We start from the raw sequence: 18043 nt of genomic DNA on the forward strand, positions 1-18043 counted from the left end.
ATAAAAGTGGGGTCGACAGGAGCACAGTAAATACACTGCTTCTCTTGGAGCTACATTCCACAGCCTCCATCTCAAATCAGGTCAGGTGCAGAGCCCTAGTAATGGTTGCCTTTCTCTGAAGCTCTTCTAGCCTACTCTGCATCTTCCAGAACTGAACGCAGTATTTTAAGTTGTGCATCACAAATGACCTGTACAGAGGCAGGATCGCCTCCTTTTCTTTTTTTTAAATATCTTTTTTTTTTTGACAAAATGGAGCAGAACAGCTTGCGAAAAAACATACTGAAAGTGTTAATTTTTTTTTCTTCTATGTTCTGTTCTTTTTCCTTTTCTTATTTATTTTTGTCTCGCCTCCCTTTCTGATGGATGTGCCTCTCCCTTTATATCCCAGCAAGGTGGGGGGGGGAGAGGGGTCTATCCTTGCTCCCATAATGGTGCCCTGCTTTCTTTGCGTGTTGATATATGCTGGAAGAACCCTTTCTGCTGTTTTGTGGGGATGGAGGCGCAGGCAGTTTCCTGGTAGATAAACACTGGCTCTTGTCCTGGATCCTGCAGCCGTTTCTCACTTCCTTCCTGCTCAAGGCCTCTCTTATTCTTGGCAGAGCTCCAGGATGTGTTGCAGACCTCCAGCTATTGCTGACTCGGCCCTGTAAATGTCAGCTTCTCACACTCTGAAACTGTAATTCTATGTTCTGAGATAAGTGTGCCCCCTTCAGGCTCCTTGGGCCAACAAGAGGGCCTCAGCCGTTGGTTGATGTGTTTGTATCTGTGACTAGGAAGGTGGGGGCAGGGGCTTCATTATGCTAAATGTTAACAGATCTCTATGATACATACAAAGATTCTTGCTTTCTATCACTACAAACAAAAGTCCATCTAGCCCAGTATCCTGTTTTTCAGCAGTGGCCAGTCCAGGTCACAAATTCCTGGAAGGTTCCCAAAAAATAGATCCATATCTAGAAAAACAATGACTGCTAGTAAAAATAAGTTTTCAAAGCAGTTTTGAATTTCTGGAGTGAGGATTCCATATGAATGGATTTGGGTAGCAAATTCCATAAAAGGAATACAAGAATATGAAAAGTTGACTCTCTGGTGGATTTTCAAGCTAATGAGCCCTAACCTCCTTAGCCTGTCCTCGAAGGAAGATCATTCCATCCTTTTCTAATTCCTTTACTTCCTTTTAGAGGAGATGAGATGACCAGAACTGCACACAGTGCTCACGGTATGGTTGTACCATGACGTGATAGAGGCATTGAGCTATTCTATTTTATTCTCCATTCTTTTCCTAATACAGTAAAACCTTGGTTTGTGAGCATAATTCATTCAAGAAGCGTGCTTTTAATCCAAAGCACTCGTATATCAAAGCAAATTTCCCCATGGGAAATAATGGAAACTCAGATGATTCGTTCCACAACCCAAAAACTTTAATACAAAATACTATACTTACTTGTACTGCAAGATCTCAATCATTTAGAACAGTCACTACACTCCCACAACGTCAGAGAGAGGAGAATCATCGGCTCAGTTGTGATGATGTGACGCGTGTATACTGTATGTACTTGTACTGCAAGACTTTGCTTGTTTAGAACAATCACTACACTCTTGCAGCGTCAGAAAGAGATGAACCATCGGCTCAGTTGTGATGTATGTACTTGTATTGCAAGACATTGCTTGTATATCAAGTTAAAATTTAATAAAATGTTTTGCTTGTCTTGCAAAACACTTGCAAACCAAGTTACGTGCAATGCAAGGTTTTACTGTATTACCTAATATTCTATTTATGGCAGCACACTCAGCCTACAATTTAAATTAATTCTGCACAGCAACTCCAGCTTGGATTTTTATTTTTTTCTGAGAAAAGCCCGAGGTGCCAGCAGCCATCTTTGATAAGGGCAGGTGTGTTCATTAAGCCCACTAAGATACCTGCTAACTGGATTGGGTAACTGGCTGATTTATCTGTGATTTTCTTCCCCAACTCAGAAACACTAATGAGGGGGTAATTTTATAACAAGACTCATGAAATAGTATTTTTGTACATCAGTTAAGTTCCCTCCTGAACACCCAAGATTCAGTGAAAAATCAGACTAAAAAGACTGCCTGAATCAGAATGTCAAGTTCCGCCCCTGGCAGTATTAAAACCCACTGAAAAGAGTAGCAATAGCCAAGAAACAGGAGAAGAGTGTTACACTAATGTAATCACAAGTGGAATATTAACGAAGTTTCCAAATATATTGAATTATAAATATTTTGTGATTAAAGTGTACCCTCAGTGTGAGGTGACAAGCTTATGGGGTAGGCTACAAGAGCCGAACCTCTAATGCTTAACTGAAATGGCTCCTCTATCGTGAGCATGAGTTCACCATTTGGCCGCACACCATCATGGGGTACACACTGTGCTCGTGTTAATTCAACTTAAACACCCAGCAGTGAATAAAAAGTGTAATAACTTAGTACATCACTCTCTTCCATTCATAGCCTCCCCAAAGGTTTTCAAAGTGAGGTCGCCAGACCATTTACTTAGCTTAAATCCATGCTGGAATCGGATGCTTAGCATTCTTGATGTGCAGCCGTATGGTGAGCTCATGCTCACGATAGAGGAGCCGTTTCAGTGAAGCATTAGAGATTTGGCTCTTGTAGCCTACCCCATAAGCTTGTCACCTCACACTGATGGTACACTTTAATCACAAATATATTTGGAAACTTTGTTGATGTTTCACTTGTGATTACGTTAGTGCAACACTTCTATTTTTTGGCTATTGCTGCTCTTTTCAGTGACTTAAGTATCAATAGCAGCTTAAGAGGATTTTTTCAGTATTAAAATCCAGGCTATAGATGTCTAAGGTGTGGAATTCTCTGTATCTTATTATGTTTCTATTTGTATTGCAAAATCTTAATAAAAATTTTGAACTTAAAATCCAGGCTAAAAGCCCACTTTTTGATTTTGCTTTAAACTCCTAACCCCCACTCACTTGTAAAGCACCTGTGCCTGAGAAGCAGATGTAAGAGATCTACCTGTACCAGAAATGATTTATAAGGGTGACGATGGAGAGGAACTGAAAGAAATTTCAATGAACCTGGAAAACATACTGAGCCAAATTGACAAGTATAAGAGTGATAAATCACCTGGCCCGGATGGTATACAGTACATCTCAGAGTACTGAAAGAACTCAAACATGAAATTGCTAATCTAATGTTAGTGATCTATAACCTGTCACTTAAAATCATCTGTAGGACAATGGCCAATGTAACAGCGATTTTTTTTTTTTTTTTTTTTTTTTTTTTAATGTTCTGGGAAGTTAGTCTGGTAAGCCTGACTTCAGTGCCAGGCAAAATAGTGGAAACTTTTTAATAAAAAAAAATAAAATTACAGAACACATAAACAAGCATGGTTTAATAGGACAGAGTCAGCATAGGTTCAGACAAGGGAGATATTGCCTTACCAATTTGCTTAATTTCTTTGAAGGTGTAAATAAACGTAGATAAAGGAGAGCCAGTTGACGCAGTATATCTAGATTTTCAGAAAGCTTTTGACAAAGTTCCTCATGAGAGACTCCTGAGAAAATTAAAGCATCATGGGATAGGAGGCAATGGTCAGATGAGGATTAGGAATTGGTTACTGGGCAGAAACAGAGGGTAGAATTAAATGGCCATTTTTCTCAATGGGTGAGGGAAATTAATGGAGAGCTGCAGTGATCTATTCTGCGACTGGTGCTATTTAACATTTTATAAATGATCTGGAAACTCGACGAACAAGGGAGGTAATTGAATAGTTTTCAAATTGTCAAAACACATGAGGACTGAAAAAATTTCAGGAAGACCTTAGGAAATTGGAAGACTGGGAATCCAAATGGCAGATGAAATTTAACATCGGGAATAATCCAAATCATAGTTACCTTATGTTAGAATCCACCTTAAAGAGTCAGCACCCAAGAAAAAGATCTGGCTGTCATTGTAGGCACTATGCTGAAATCTTCTGCCCAATATGCGGCTGTGAGAAAAAAAAAAAAAAAAAGCAGCAAACAGGATGCTAGGAATTATTAGGAAAGGGATGGTAAATAATACCAAGAATATTATAATGTCTCTGTATTGCACCATGATGTGACCTCACCTTCAGTATTGTGCATGGTTCTGTTCACCATATCTCAAAAAAATATAGTGGAATTAGAATAGGTTCAAAGATAGAGGGGATGGAACTCCTCTTGTATGAGGGAGGAAAGACTAAAGAGTTTGGGGCTCTTCAGCTTGGAAAAGAGATGGTTGAAGGGGATATGATTGAGGTCTACAAAATCCTGAGTGGTGTAGAATGGGTAAGAGTGAATCAATTTTTTTTTTTACCCTTTCAAAAAGTACAAAAACCAAGGGGGACACAATGAAATTACACGGAAATACTTTTAAAACAAACAGGAGGAAATATTTTTTCACTCAAAGAATAGTTAAATTCTGGAACTTGTTGCCAGATGATGTTGTAGCAGTGATTAGCGTAGCTGGGTTTAAAAAAAGGTTTGGACAAGTTCCTGGAGGAAAAGTCCATAGTCTCCTATTGAGGCAGACATGGGGGAAGCCATTGCTTGCCCTGGGATCGATAGCATAGAATGTTGCTACAATTTGGGTTTCTACCAAGTACCTGTGACCTGGATTGGCCACTGATGGAAACAGGAAACTGGGCTAGATGGACCATTAGTTTGATCCAGTATGGTTATTATGTTCTTAAAGGAATATAAAGGCTCTTGTCCAGTATCGAACCACAGGAATCTAAGGAGCCTGCTATACTAGTGTAACCATTTCCTAAACATCCAGGCTCTTAGATTGGCTGCACACCTGCTAGGCAGGTGTGGCCTTGTGAGCATCTGTGTTTTCACTAGAGCTTCTAGTTAATTACACAACATGCAGTTTGCCAGGTGCTAAATTTTGATTTTATTTTCATCACAATATGATTAAATAGCTACTATTACTAATAAGTCTTCCTGGTACCTTTCATAGACTACCAGTCAAACCCAGTGATGTGAGAAGCCATTAGTTATCACAAAACAGGCAGCCTGAGAAATAGATGCAGCTGCTGGTCGATTCCTGCACTGCAGCCTGGAAGACATCCTGGCGAGTAGATGCCTGTGTTATATTTCAAATTAACCTCTTTAACAAACACAACGTTGTGGAATCGGACAAATATGGGGCTAGGAATGCTTAGAAACGTGAGGCTAGGTTCTGCTTTCTGGACCCTCCTTCCCCACTCCTGTTTTTAACAATCAAGGATTTTCTGCTTATCCTATATTTTACTGAATTACTTTCAGGGATATTGTTCGACAAACACCAGGTCAGAAAAAAGTCAAAATCCAAAAAACATAACTGACCATGTAATATAAACAAGCCTTTGAAGGGTGATCAAGAAAATTTTTTTTAAATTACTCAGAGATATGAAACTCTGAAGGGAAGGCTACCACCAGGCCTGGTGGTCCGAATCGCAAGAAGTTATCTCTTTTGACTCCCCAGCTATGATGCGTTTGTTTGCGAGTCACACAGTTATGCTATTTCAGCACTTATGCTATTTCAGCACTAGTATTAACTTGGATGTCAGGTCAAAAGCGCGCCAGGATAAAGGCGCGCCCAGACAATTGAGCCCAGCGCAGAGGCACGCGCTGCTCTAAATTACTGTTTTTAGGGCTCCGACGGGGGGGCGTGGGGGGGAACCCCCTCACTTTACTTAATAGACATCACGCCGCATTGTGGGGGGTTTGGGGGGTTGTAACCCCCCACATTTTACTAAAAACTTCACTTTTTCCCTGTTTTTAGGGAAAAAAGTTAAGTTTACAGTAAAATGTGGAGGGTTACAACCCCCCATAACGCCGGCGCGATGTCTATTAAATAAAGTGGGGGGGTTCCCCCCACGCCCCCCCGTCGGAGCCCTAAAAACTAATTTAGAGCAGCGCGCGCCTCCGCGCTGCGCTCAATTGTCCGTGCGCGCCTTTGTCTTTCGCGCCGTTGTCTATGAACCATTAACTTGGATTCAATTTGAACCAGCTTACATCGGGTCCCCTGAAGCAGGGAACGAAACGGGGCCACGTTGGGACCCCCTCATTCCTGTTTAACAGCTAAGTGGACTTTTTCATCAAGTATGCAGTGACGTTTGCATGATATTAACAAGAACAAACAGTTATTTTGAACTTTTGAAATAGTTGAACCTTTCAGCCTTTCCAGGTTGTGATCAAGAAACATTTTAATAGAATAAAAATGACTGGAAGGTAAACTCTTTACCCAAGGGAGGTCTTGTAGTCTTCCCTTCAGAGTTTCATATCTCTGAGTAATTTTAAAAAAGTTTTCTTGATCACCCTTCAAAGGCTTGTTTATATCCTATATTTTAGGCACTGGAAACTTGTGGCTGCTTGGTGGTGCTCCTTGGCGTCATCCCCACGTGGCTCAGTTCTAATCTACAGTTGGAACATAAAAATATCCTTCTGGTTCAGGCCAATGATCCATCTAGCCCAGTATCCTTTTTCCAACAATGGCCAATCCAGTCACAAGTACCTGATGGAATCCCAAACAGTAGCAAGATTCCATGCTACAGATCCCAGGGCAAGCAGTGACTTCCCCCATAGCTATCTAAAAATCAGACTATGAACTTTTCCAAACCTTTTTTTAACTCGGGTATGCTTACTGATGGTGGTGTGAGTCTCTGTAGGACTCTGTGTTTCTTTGAGTAACTGTCCTTGTCTCTTCTCGTACCTTTCAGACTTTAAACACCGGTTCACCGTGCAGGCATCACCAAGCATGGACAAACGCAAGAATATGTTTGAAATTGGACCGGGCGGTTCTCCCACATTCCCCCGTTTCAGAGCCATTCAATGTAAGCAATCCCTGGGGCCACAGTTCCTCTGCTGTCTGGGTCTGCAGTTCAGGCACCAGGTTGTATGTTATTGTTGTGAGTTGCAAAGTGGCCATGAGCTCTCTCTTTCTCTCTCCCTTGTTCACAGTGGATCCCAGCGAGACCAGCCAGACATGGGGGAAACAGTCAGCGCGGCGGACTGAGACCCCTCGTAATGGAGAGAGGAAACCCGGTTGGACCTGGGGTCCAAGCTCACCCAAACCGTGGGATCCTGGACATCAGGATGAGAGGTAAGTAGACAGAGACCTCTTTGCATGCATCAAAAAATCAAGTTAAAAGAATGTTGGCGTGAAAGAAAGCTGCGCATTAACTAGCAAGTGCCCATATTTGGTTCAGACTCTCTCATATCCCTGTGCGTGATATGCTGTGTACAGGGCTGTGTACACAACTGGCACCAAATAAAATCAAAGGGCCCAATAGTCAGATGGCAGTGATCAGTGTTTTGCTGTCAGCCACTACTGTTGTTGCCCAAATTTCAATGCTAGGCCATGTCTGGGCTCTGACATTGAATTTCCAGGTATACTGGGACAGTGAAGATGGTACTGACTTATGTGGTTACCTTCACTGGTTAAGTTCTGACTCTACCCCTGGAATACCCCCAAAATAGTCAGTTTCACGTTGGATGTTAACCTGATAGTGCCACTGAAAATGGCCAGTTAAGTGCTGCCGAGTGTGCCTGGTTAGCCCTGAAAAGGCTATTTTAAACAGCCAGGAACCTCTCATCGCTGTTTAAATTGTTTAGACTTCATTTTGAACCATATTAAAATAAGAGATGCATAATTGCTTCCTTATCCCCAGAACACGGAGATGAGATTCTAACCCCTCACCTGTTTTTTTAACCTCTCTCAGGAGGCGGTCTCGTCCGGAAGAGACTACATGGTATATCGACGTGGAGGAGCACACATCTGTGATGCCATCACCAACGCCGGCAACTCTAAATGGTGAGCCCTCCCTGCTCTTGCATTGTCCTCGAATCTTTCATTCTTAGTTGGTAAAGGAAGACAAGGCAGTCACCTAGGGTTGCACTTCTAGGGACAGCAGAAGCGGTTGTAGTCAAAGCAAAACAAAAAGCTTGAAAGCCACACAAAGAACCATCAACCCATATTTTTACCTGCAAAACATAGTACAGTCAGACCTCGGTTTGCGAGTGTTTTTTGCAAGACGAGCAAAACTCTTTTGCAAATCTTGCCTCGCAAACTGAGCATTGACTCGATATGCGAGGCATCACCCGCCCGCCCAAACCCTTACCGCATTCGGGCACTGGCACACAGCACCAAACCCACAGGACATGCCGGTGCCCAAAGAGCCTGCCACTTGCCGCTGATTCTGCTGGGCCTTGAGCATCTGCACATGCTCAAGGTCTTTTGGCTCCCTTCCCTGCTCCCCCTGTCCAGCATTAGCCCTTCTCCCTTCATTTTACCTTTTACCCAGTTTTCGTGGTGGTCTGCAGCAGTTTCAGGGTCGCAGCGTCGTGGAAGAAAGGCAATATTTAAACCACCCCATCAAATGTACAAGCTACAAATAACACAGCAAGAACAGGCAGGAACACAGGGTTTCTTAAGTGCTCACTGTCCACCAATACACAAACCATAGAGTACAAGATCAATCCCTATGCTGGTATTCTTTAATAGAATCTGGGCCCGCAGATGCCATTACAGAGATGTGCTCCACAGATGTTCTTAGAGCACCTAAATAGAAGCACACAGTTATAGAACTTGTCCGTATTTTGTATTTCTTGCATTGGTATTATCTATGTAATCTGCTTTGAACTCAGTTGGTTAAGTGGACTATATGTATTTAAATCAAATTAAATTGATCTCCTTTATTTTCCTCTCTTGGAAGCGAGGAAGATTCTATAACAAAATTTAGTATAGAAATGAAAAAGAATTCCTGACTGGTGTTTGGTTTTCCCTTTCCTTCCAGGAGATATCGCACAGCTGTCCTCGAGCCATGTAGGAGGTGCCCTACGTCAGCAGTCTGCAGAGGAAGCGAGAAGAAACAGTTCTCCGGGCCAGTCCACTCCTCTAACTCCATGTTCCACCCCAGCACCAGACAGGACGACACCTCCCAAAATCTTCCAGAAGGTGCTGATCCGTGGGGCTGCCTTGCTGGCCTCCTTTGGCCTAGGAAGGGATCTCCAGTCAACACCACGATCAGGAGAGAAAGATGAAGTGGTGTCGGATAGCCAAGACCAGGAGTTGCGGGAAGCGTCTCCTATTACCCGAGCCGTTGAACCTCCTGAAATATTGATAGACTTGAGTGAGCCTGCCGAGGCAGAAAAGACAGAGCCTAGTATGGTAGCCACCAATTCCTACCCGGACGAAGGTCTGCTGATAGATCTGAGTGACCAGTCAATAGCTGAGGGCAATCAGAAGGCTCCAAAGAGTCCTAGGCTGGAAGAACATGGCATGGACAAAGCACTACTTGGTAAGGAAGGAACCAAGCCATAACTGTAGTCTCTGATTTTGCTTATAGCTGGTGCAGAGAGCATTGACAGAAGCTGTGATTGAACAGCTATTGGTGGCAGCAGTTTCCAGAGTATAGAGAAACCTTTATGGACCAAAGCATCTACTTGTACATCCATAGTTAGATTTCTATCTAAATGTACCCCTAAGATTTTATAATGGGAGCTAGAGAATAGACAAATAACATTGAAAGACAGACTTTCTTCCACTAGTCTAGTAGGAGTAGCAAAAATAACTTAGTTTTCTTTAAATTTAACTTTAATTTAAACTCAATTATCCATTCTTCTACAGCCTGTAGTAACAATGGTAGGTGAGGAAATTGGAGAGGGGCAGGTAGAAGAGAGGCCCCCTCCTTACTTTCTGCCCTGGGCCCCAGCATGTCTAAAACCAGCCCTGGGCATTGATTTCAATATTTTTTTTGTAAGGCAAAATTGAAGACTAGACCAATTTACTGTAATACCTCCCCAGGAATCTCCTATGGATGTCACTTCCCCAGGCATGTCCTTAAATTACTGTACCATCCAGGCTTATCCTCGAGTTACTGTATTGTCAAAACATACTGTCTAATGTAACCTACTGTGAATGCTCGCTTGTAACTCATTCTGAGCTCCCGGGAGGATGGGATAGAAATCTAATTAAAGAAATAAATAAAAATGGTGTATTAGAGAGGGTGTAGAGGCCTTCACAGTGGCAGATTTTGGACATGTTTTAAAGAGGGCAGGTGATAGGCTAAAAGTGGAGATGTGGAAATAAGACATGGGTGATGGAGGAATTGGTGTAAGCGGACCTATAAGTCTACCCAAAGTGGACACTCAACTGACAGATTGGATGGGCTAGTTTTGATCTTTTCCTTGAAGATATTTTTTAAAATTAAAGTTAACCAAGTGTACAAATAGTAAACGATGCCAAAACAAATTGGAACAATATTACAAATTGCCTTCTCCTAGATTAGATAAATTCCTGAAGGATAAGGGGATTGAGGGGTACAGATAGATTTAGAGATAGGTTATAGGAAAAGGCAGGAACCACTTAACAGGTCGTGGACCTGATGGGCCGCCGCGGTTGCGGACTGCTGGGCGTGATGGACCTCTGGTCTGACCCAGGGAGGCAACTCTTATGTTCTTATAAGCATTTCTTCTCCCTTCCCCTCGTTCGCAAATAAACTCCCCCTCCCCAATCCCTAGCTCTACCAACAGCTTTGAACTTTATCTGCTGGCATTTACTGTTACTACTGAGAAGTTGGGGCTGCAGGGTGGGCTGGGTGTTTTATGAGGGGGTGCTGAAAAGTTCTCAGCCCAACCAACTACCTTCCTAAATTCTGAGCGTTATTGTGCCACTGTAGCTGAAAAGAATGTTATTTTGTTAAGTGCCAATTTGCAGAAACAAAATTCAATGTTTTTTGACATTGTTTTAGATCATTGATTGAGCCATATCCATGCCATTCTCTCCTTGGTTGGGCTGAGAACTTTTAAGCAATCCCTCGTAAGTATGAGATCTTATATTTTCATCTACCCTGAGCACCAGTGGCTCCATGTCGATGTAAAATAAAATAACATAACATAACTTTATTTTTCTATACCGCCTCAATCAAAAGAATTCTAGGCGGTTTCCACAGAAGAGAAAAACTGGACAATCAGCAAAATACAAAATGGTAATAGTAAGAATACAACCTATTAGTTAAAAGACATTAAAAATTTTAAATTAATACAGTAAAATTATGATGTTGAGAATAAAAACACAAATTAAGAGAGAAATTTATCAAATAATACTGTCTTAATTTCTTTTCTGAAAGCGCTATAGGACAGCATGGCTCCGCTAATATAGTTACCCAACCTGGACTGTTTGCTCGCTTGAAATGCAAGCAACCTGTCTAAATAAGACGGGTTGCATTAATTTAATGCCAGCACCAATATTTAAGTCAATAAGTATACTGAATGCTTTTAAAAATATAGGCAATCCAGGCACGAACCCTTTCTATTCAGCAGGCCTAAGCTAAACAGATAATTTGTCTAAATAGTTTTTATGTTCCACCCTCTGTATGCCCTTTTCATATACAGATACTGTTGGGTCATTCAGTCATATCTGTAGCCCTATGCTGTCTTTATAAAATTTAGAAATCCATAGACTATACATTCACCGTCTGCCAATGAAAATATTTTCTTCTGAATATCGGGCCCAGAGCAGCAGAGAAAAATAATAGATAAGGTGTGATGTCTTAAGTGCCCGAGTTTCTGTGACTGGCATCTAGGACCAGAATAACTGGGTAAACTGGTTGGACTTGCTGGTCCCTTTTCTATTATATAGCTGGCATTGCTATGTAAAAATGTTGTTTGGAGGTTTATGGTGGGGTTTTTGAATTATTAAGTCACCTTAAAACCTTTAACTTGCTACCTTCATGTGTAGCTTGAATGACATGCAAAGGGCAATTCTGTAATCTAGGTGCCCACATTTATTATCCCTTGCATGTGTAACAGTAGAGAATATTGATGCCCATTTGTTAAACATACATTTACTCAGGAAAGTGCCAGCAGGGTGCCTAAGACTATGGCCTGGCCGCCCTGAGTAGGCCCACTCTTACTATTAGAAGCCGAGCAGGATTGGGCCTGGCTAGTACCTGAATGGGCGACAACCTGGGCACGAACCCTGGTGCTGTAGGCTGAGGGGCCCTATGTTGGGCAGCAGCAACACAGTGGAGCCGTGCAGGAGAAGGCAATGGCAAACCACTCCTGTACTCTGCTGTGAAACATCACAGGGTGGATTTCTCACTGTGCTTATTGTCATGAGTCAGTGGCCAACTCGGTGGCATAATCCAGACATATAATATTTTTATTGTAAACCCCCTAGATCTGATGAAGAGTGGCAGTATATCAAGTTCTTTTCATAAACATAAACATTCCTCTAGATTCATAGAGGGGCATAATCAAAAGGGACGTCTAAGTCCGTTTACGTCCATCTCGCAAGTCGTCCAAAGTTAAAAAGAGCTTAAGACACATTTTCGAAAGATACGTCCAACTTTCTTTTCGTTTTGAAAATAGTCTAATTATATGTCCTGCCGATCTGATCATCCAAGCCACTAAATCGTCCATCTTTATACCACATTTTCATCCAACTTTCCGTCCAAGTCCAAAATGCCTAGAACAAGCCCTGTTGGACGTGGGAGGGGTCTGGGAAAGTGATGGACTGCATACCCAGATATGCCACCTAAACAGTGGGGTACCTTACAGGGCACTGCTGTGAAATTCACAAAAAGGGTGCCATGGCTTCTCCTCCCTACAGCTCCCTTATAGGTTATAGTGAGCCCCCCAAACCACCTCCAGAATACCCTAGACCCACTTATCTACTACCCCAATAGCCCTTATGGCTGCAGGAGCCACTTATATGCCAATACAAAAGGGTTTTGGGGGTGTATAGGGGAGTGCACATGTTTCAATATCAATGCAGTGATTACAGGGGCTTATAGACATGGGTCCTTCTCTCCATGGGTCCCTAACCCACCCCCAAGACGGTTTAAGACGCCTCTGTGCAGCACGACTAGGCTTTCCTATGCCAGGCGGCCAGGTGATGATGGTCTGGAGGCTAAATTTTAAAGTTGTGATTAAAATTTTTATGGGGGGGGTCGGTGATCACTGGGGTAGTGTGGGGGGGTCTGTTTTATTTGTTTGCAGTGCTTATCTGGTGACTTTAGGTGGATTTTTGTGGCTTAGACCATGTTTTACATGGTCTAAGTCACATCATCCAAGTTCCGTCGATCGTGGGCTGTACGGTTATACATGCTGTACGACTAAGTCTAAGCTGGCCCACATCCCACCCAGCTCCTGCCCTCGACACGCCTTCTGAAACGCCCCGTATAGCTTTGGTCGTTCAGCGGCACTGTGAAGGTCTAGGTTGTTTAGAAATATGTCCAAAACCCATTTATATTATCGGCACTTGGACATTTTTAAGAAATGTTCGTCCAAGTGCTGACTTAGCCGGTTTTTGAACGTTTTTCTCTTTCGATTATGAGCCCCATACTGTATTTAAAGCTCAAAATTGCACACACAAATTTGGTCATGCGATTTAATTGAGTAATGCGCCAATAATTAAATTTTAGCAGTCAATTGTTGGTGTTAATTTGCAACCGTTTGGATTTATGCATGCATCTTGCCTAAGGGCTATGAATAGAATTAAAGAATGAGCTTCTACTAATAAGTTGAAATTGAATGCAAGTAACACGAAGGTTCTTTGGTTTCATAATTCACTATCTGTTCCTTCATTTCTTACTGTACAATCGGGTACTACCCTGCAAGTAGATAAAACATTTAAAGTTTGGGGTATTCTTGTAGACTCTTCTCTTACATTTGAAGATCCAATTTCCAATTCATGGAAGAAGATTTTATATATTATGAGGAAACTTAGGCTCGTGAAGTTGTACTGTTGAACATCATTTTGCACTGTTGGTTCAGATGTTAGTGTTACCTCAGTTTGATTACTGTAATTCTTATATCTGAACTCAACATCAAAACTGATTTTAAAAAATTGCAATTGCTCGAGTACTGTAATTAAGTTTTGGTCTAAAAAGATATGAAAGTGTCGCATCAGATATAATAAAAGCCTTAGCAGACATGCGCAATGGGAAATTCATGCGTCCGTAATCTTTGGCGTCGCATGCGAAGTAGGAGCGGCTCTTTCCAACACAGGCAGCATGTTTCCACAGCAACGTAGGAGAAGCGCGTGGTTTCCTTCATCTTAGCGGTTTCCGACGTTTCTCCTATCGCTAGTGTGTGGCAGTCTTAGTTGCGGCAGCCGACAGTGGCGGTAGAAATTGTGGGGGCCGGTAAGGGGGGGCAGGCATCGGCTTTTGGCGCTGGAGGGAAGGAGTCATGCAGTCAGGCTGGCTTTAGCATGGCAGAGAGGGAGGGAGGTAGGCTGGCTAGCTTCGGGGGAGGGGGGTGGGACAAAGGCTGGAAGGCAGTGAGGAAGGACATAGGAAGGATCACTGGGGGCACTAAGGACATGGAAAGGGGCACTAAGGACATAGGAAGGAGGCACTGGAAGCACTATGGACATGGAAAGGGGCACTAAGGACATAGGAAGGAGGCATTGGAGCACTAAGGACATGGGAAGGAGCCACTGGGGACACTTAAGGACATGGAAAGGGGCACTAAGGACATAGGAAGGAGGCACTGGGGCACTAATTACATGGGATGGGGCACTAAGGACATAGGAAGGAAGGAGGGAGGGAATAGAAAGGAACAATTGTTGGGCCTGAGTGCAGAAAGAAAGAAATACAGCGGCCAAGGAGAGAGAGAATGGAAGAAAGATAGACAGACAAATCTATTCTAGCGCCTGTTAATGTAACGGGCTTAAAGACTACCGTAGTTAGCATATAAGAATCTTCATTGGTTATCAATTGAGAGTTGAATTAAGTTTAAATCAGCTTGCATAGTTCATCGTATATTACAGACTGACTCTTCAGATAATCCAATTTTGCTTCTTTCTCATTTGCATTATTCTTTCACCAGATTATGTGGTACTTTATTACTACATTTTCCACAGATTAGAGGAGTAAGGTATAAATGACAGCTCAGCTCTTCTTTTGCTTACGCTGCTATTACAATTTGGAATAATCTACCTGTTCACATTAGGACTGATATCAATCACTTAAGGTTTTGTAAAAATTTGAAAACTTTTTTTATATGACTTGTAATATTCATCTTATGTTGATATTTTAATTATTGATTTATTTTGTACTTTCCCATAGATTTTATGGACTCTTTGAATGTAAATTGCCTTGAACCTTTTTGGTATAGTGTGATAAGTCGTGTATTAGATTAGATAAACATGCGTGTATAGATCTTTTAGTGTGCAGCTGAAAAAGGGACATCAACCATGAGTGGGGGAGGGGTCAGAGGCATTCACTAAAGCTGGGCACATTATTACAGAATTTGGGGGATCTGCATCTTCTTCATTGGTTCCCCATCCATCCTCTTACTGACCTGGCATATTCAGGCTCACTTAACAAGATTACCCTGGACCACACACAGACTAGCTGGTTTCAGCTTAATAACTGGGTATAGCCACCAGCATTGAGTCGGCATTTCTATTGTTAAGTGCAGCACTTAACCACATAAGGTATCTGCATAAATAGTATTGCATTAAACTTAGCCTATCTTTATGCAGTTCACCTTATGCAGTTAAGTTCTGAATCTTTCATTTAATTGTATATGTGGTGGCCGGCTACTTATGACCGGTTATTCAGCACCAGTGCCCAGACGTGACCTGTTATTGAATAGCTGGGAATAAAGCCACCAGTTGCCAAAACAACCTTTGACCATTGCCAGCTGCATATCTATCCCCCACTCTGTTTTCAATTCTATCACTGTTTGTTTGTTTTTTTACAGGAGGGCATTCCAGGCCTCCATCACCTTCTCCATGAACAATATTTCCTGATGTCCTTGCTCTGTCTGTTGTCTTGACGTTTCATATCTTGTCCCTTAGTTCTATGGCTTTCCCTCCTTTGGAAAGAGTTTTGTATTGAGAGAGCTAGCTATGGAGTTTGTAGACAAATAAGGAAGTTGGTCTGATTGTGCCCCTCTGCATGCTAGGACTTGTAGTTTCTGCCTTTTAGAAACTACAATGCTGTAGACACACTGGGCACAGAAGCAAGACTGGCTCAGCCTACTTCAAGTAACCACTGTAGGTCAGGTGACTACCCTCAACTAGGAGATGAATTGCCAGATATTTGGTGTTATTAGCTTCTGAGCAAGCCAGTGCTGTTTTACTTGCCGGCCTCTCTTAGAGATACTGAGTCACAGATGAGTTATCACATGTATATTATGCAAACACGAGAGCATCTGTAATTTCGGTTGCAGGTGTACAATTCTGAAATAATTTGATAGGACCATTGACAGGACTTTCTGATATCCAGAAATTTAAGAAGGTTTTGAAAAGAACTTTGTTTATGGAGGCTTTTAATTGAGTAGGCTGAGATACTAATTCTGCACATTTTAGATAAGTTTGTTTTGTTTATTTGTATGTTATATGATAATGATGTTTGTATTTTGTTGGTTTTTTAAATATTCTTTATTCATTTTAACATCTTACAACAAATGTACAGGAATATGTCATTAATATCTACAATATAATACTTGAAATTCTTTCACATATATTCATAAAAACATAAAAATTATATCCCAACCCGCTCAATTATTGTAATCAGTCATATCATAAATACATTATAAACACATAACTTATTAAAATTTCCAGAACAACCTCCCACCCCCCTATGTGTACTTATATCTATCTAAGGAAAGTGATGTTTACTCATTACAATATCTTTCCAATGGCCCCCAGATCTTTATAAAATTACTAGTCTTATAGCCCGTTATATTAACGAGTGCTAGAATATATGTGTGTGTGTCTCTCTTTATTTATTTATTTCTCTCTCTCCTTAGCCGCTTTCTTTCTTTCTGTCTTTCTTTTTCCTTGGCTGTCCATCACCACCCCTTGCCTGCTCCCCCTGTCCATTCTCCCTTCCTTTTACCTCCCCTGTGTCCACCACCACCCCTTCACAGCTCTCCTTATGCAGCAGCAGCCCTTCTCCCTTTGTTTTACTTCCCCCTGTGCAGCAGCACCTTCCTTCTCCCCCTGTCCAACATTAGGCCTCCGTTCTTTTTTCTTCACCCCCCCTGTCCATCAGCACCTCTTTCCTTCTCCCCCTGTCCAGCAGTAGGCGTCCCTTCCTTTTTCTCCCCCCTCCTCCTTCTTATCCCTATGATACACTTACTTTGCTCTGCCCCTGATCAGAGGCTCCCGACAGCCGCCCAGTTGCACCCATTGGAAAGTTCCCTCTGCGGCATCCCGCACCCCTCCTGACGCGACTCCCGCTGTCTTTCTGTCTGTCTCTGTCCCTGGCCCCCTTTGTCTGTTTGTCTTTCTGTATATCTCCCTGCCCCTGTGTCTTTCTTCTTTTCTTTCTGTCTCCCTTCCTCCCTCTGTCTGTCTGTCTGTCCGAAGCAGCATTCCCTCCCCCTCCATTTCCCTCCCCCCACACCAGTTCCCTGTGCACCTGCCCCTGTGTCTTTCTTCTTGTCTTTCTCTCCCTTCCTCCCTCTGTCTGTCTTTCCAAAGCAGCATTCCCTCCCCCTCCATTTCCCTCCCCCCACACCAGTTCCCTGTGCAACAGCATTAGCGTTTCCTCTACCCCCTTTCCCTTCCCACAGTCGCGACTACAAATGCGGGCCCGAGTCCTTTGCCACCCCCCCTTCCCTTCCCGCGGGCCCGACTACACATGGCGATTCAAGCAGCCTGTGCAGCAGTCTTCACACGCTGCTTCGGGTCCTTCTACTGCCCTGATTTACTCTGGCACATCCGGAGCAAATCAGGGCAGTAGAAGGGCCCGAAGCAGCATGTGAAGACTGGTGCACATGCTGCTTAAATCGCCAGTCGGGGCCGCGGTAAGGGAAGAGGGGGGCGGCAAATGACTCCGGGTCCCGGGCAGCGGAAAGTTGCTGGGCTCCTCGGTGGGGGCGATCCCTCTCCTCCCAGACCCCCCTCCCCCCCCAGAGGAACGGAGATCGGCGGCGTCTTCTATCCACTGCGGCCAACCCTAGCGGAAACAGGAAGTAGTCAGAGAGGGCGGGCCGCAGTGGACAGAAGACAGCAAAGCTAGGGCTTTTCTCTTCATTGAAAAGCGGGTGAGTCGGCGAGAAGGTGGAGGTGGTGGTTT

At 42.9% G+C, this 18043-nt stretch overlaps 1 protein-coding gene across 3 annotated transcripts in view; it reads left to right on the top strand.

Moving 5' to 3' along the window:
• MAP3K11 (mitogen-activated protein kinase kinase kinase 11) overlaps window positions 1-18043 on the top strand; it is a 53031-nt gene that overhangs the window by 32988 nt on the left and 2000 nt on the right. For all 3 annotated transcript variants that reach the window (XM_033953725.1, XM_033953727.1, XM_033953726.1), the window contains 4 exons: window positions 6719-6832; window positions 6960-7101; window positions 7721-7812; window positions 8795-9298. In XM_033953725.1, coding sequence (XP_033809616.1) covers window positions 6719-6832; window positions 6960-7101; window positions 7721-7812; window positions 8795-9298 — 852 coding nt within the window. The remainder of the gene's footprint in view (window positions 1-6718; window positions 6833-6959; window positions 7102-7720; window positions 7813-8794; window positions 9299-18043) is intronic.

Source organism: Geotrypetes seraphini, chromosome 8 (genome assembly GCF_902459505.1).
Source record: "Geotrypetes seraphini chromosome 8, aGeoSer1.1, whole genome shotgun sequence".
Classification (NCBI taxonomy): domain Eukaryota; kingdom Metazoa; phylum Chordata; class Amphibia; order Gymnophiona; family Dermophiidae; genus Geotrypetes; species Geotrypetes seraphini.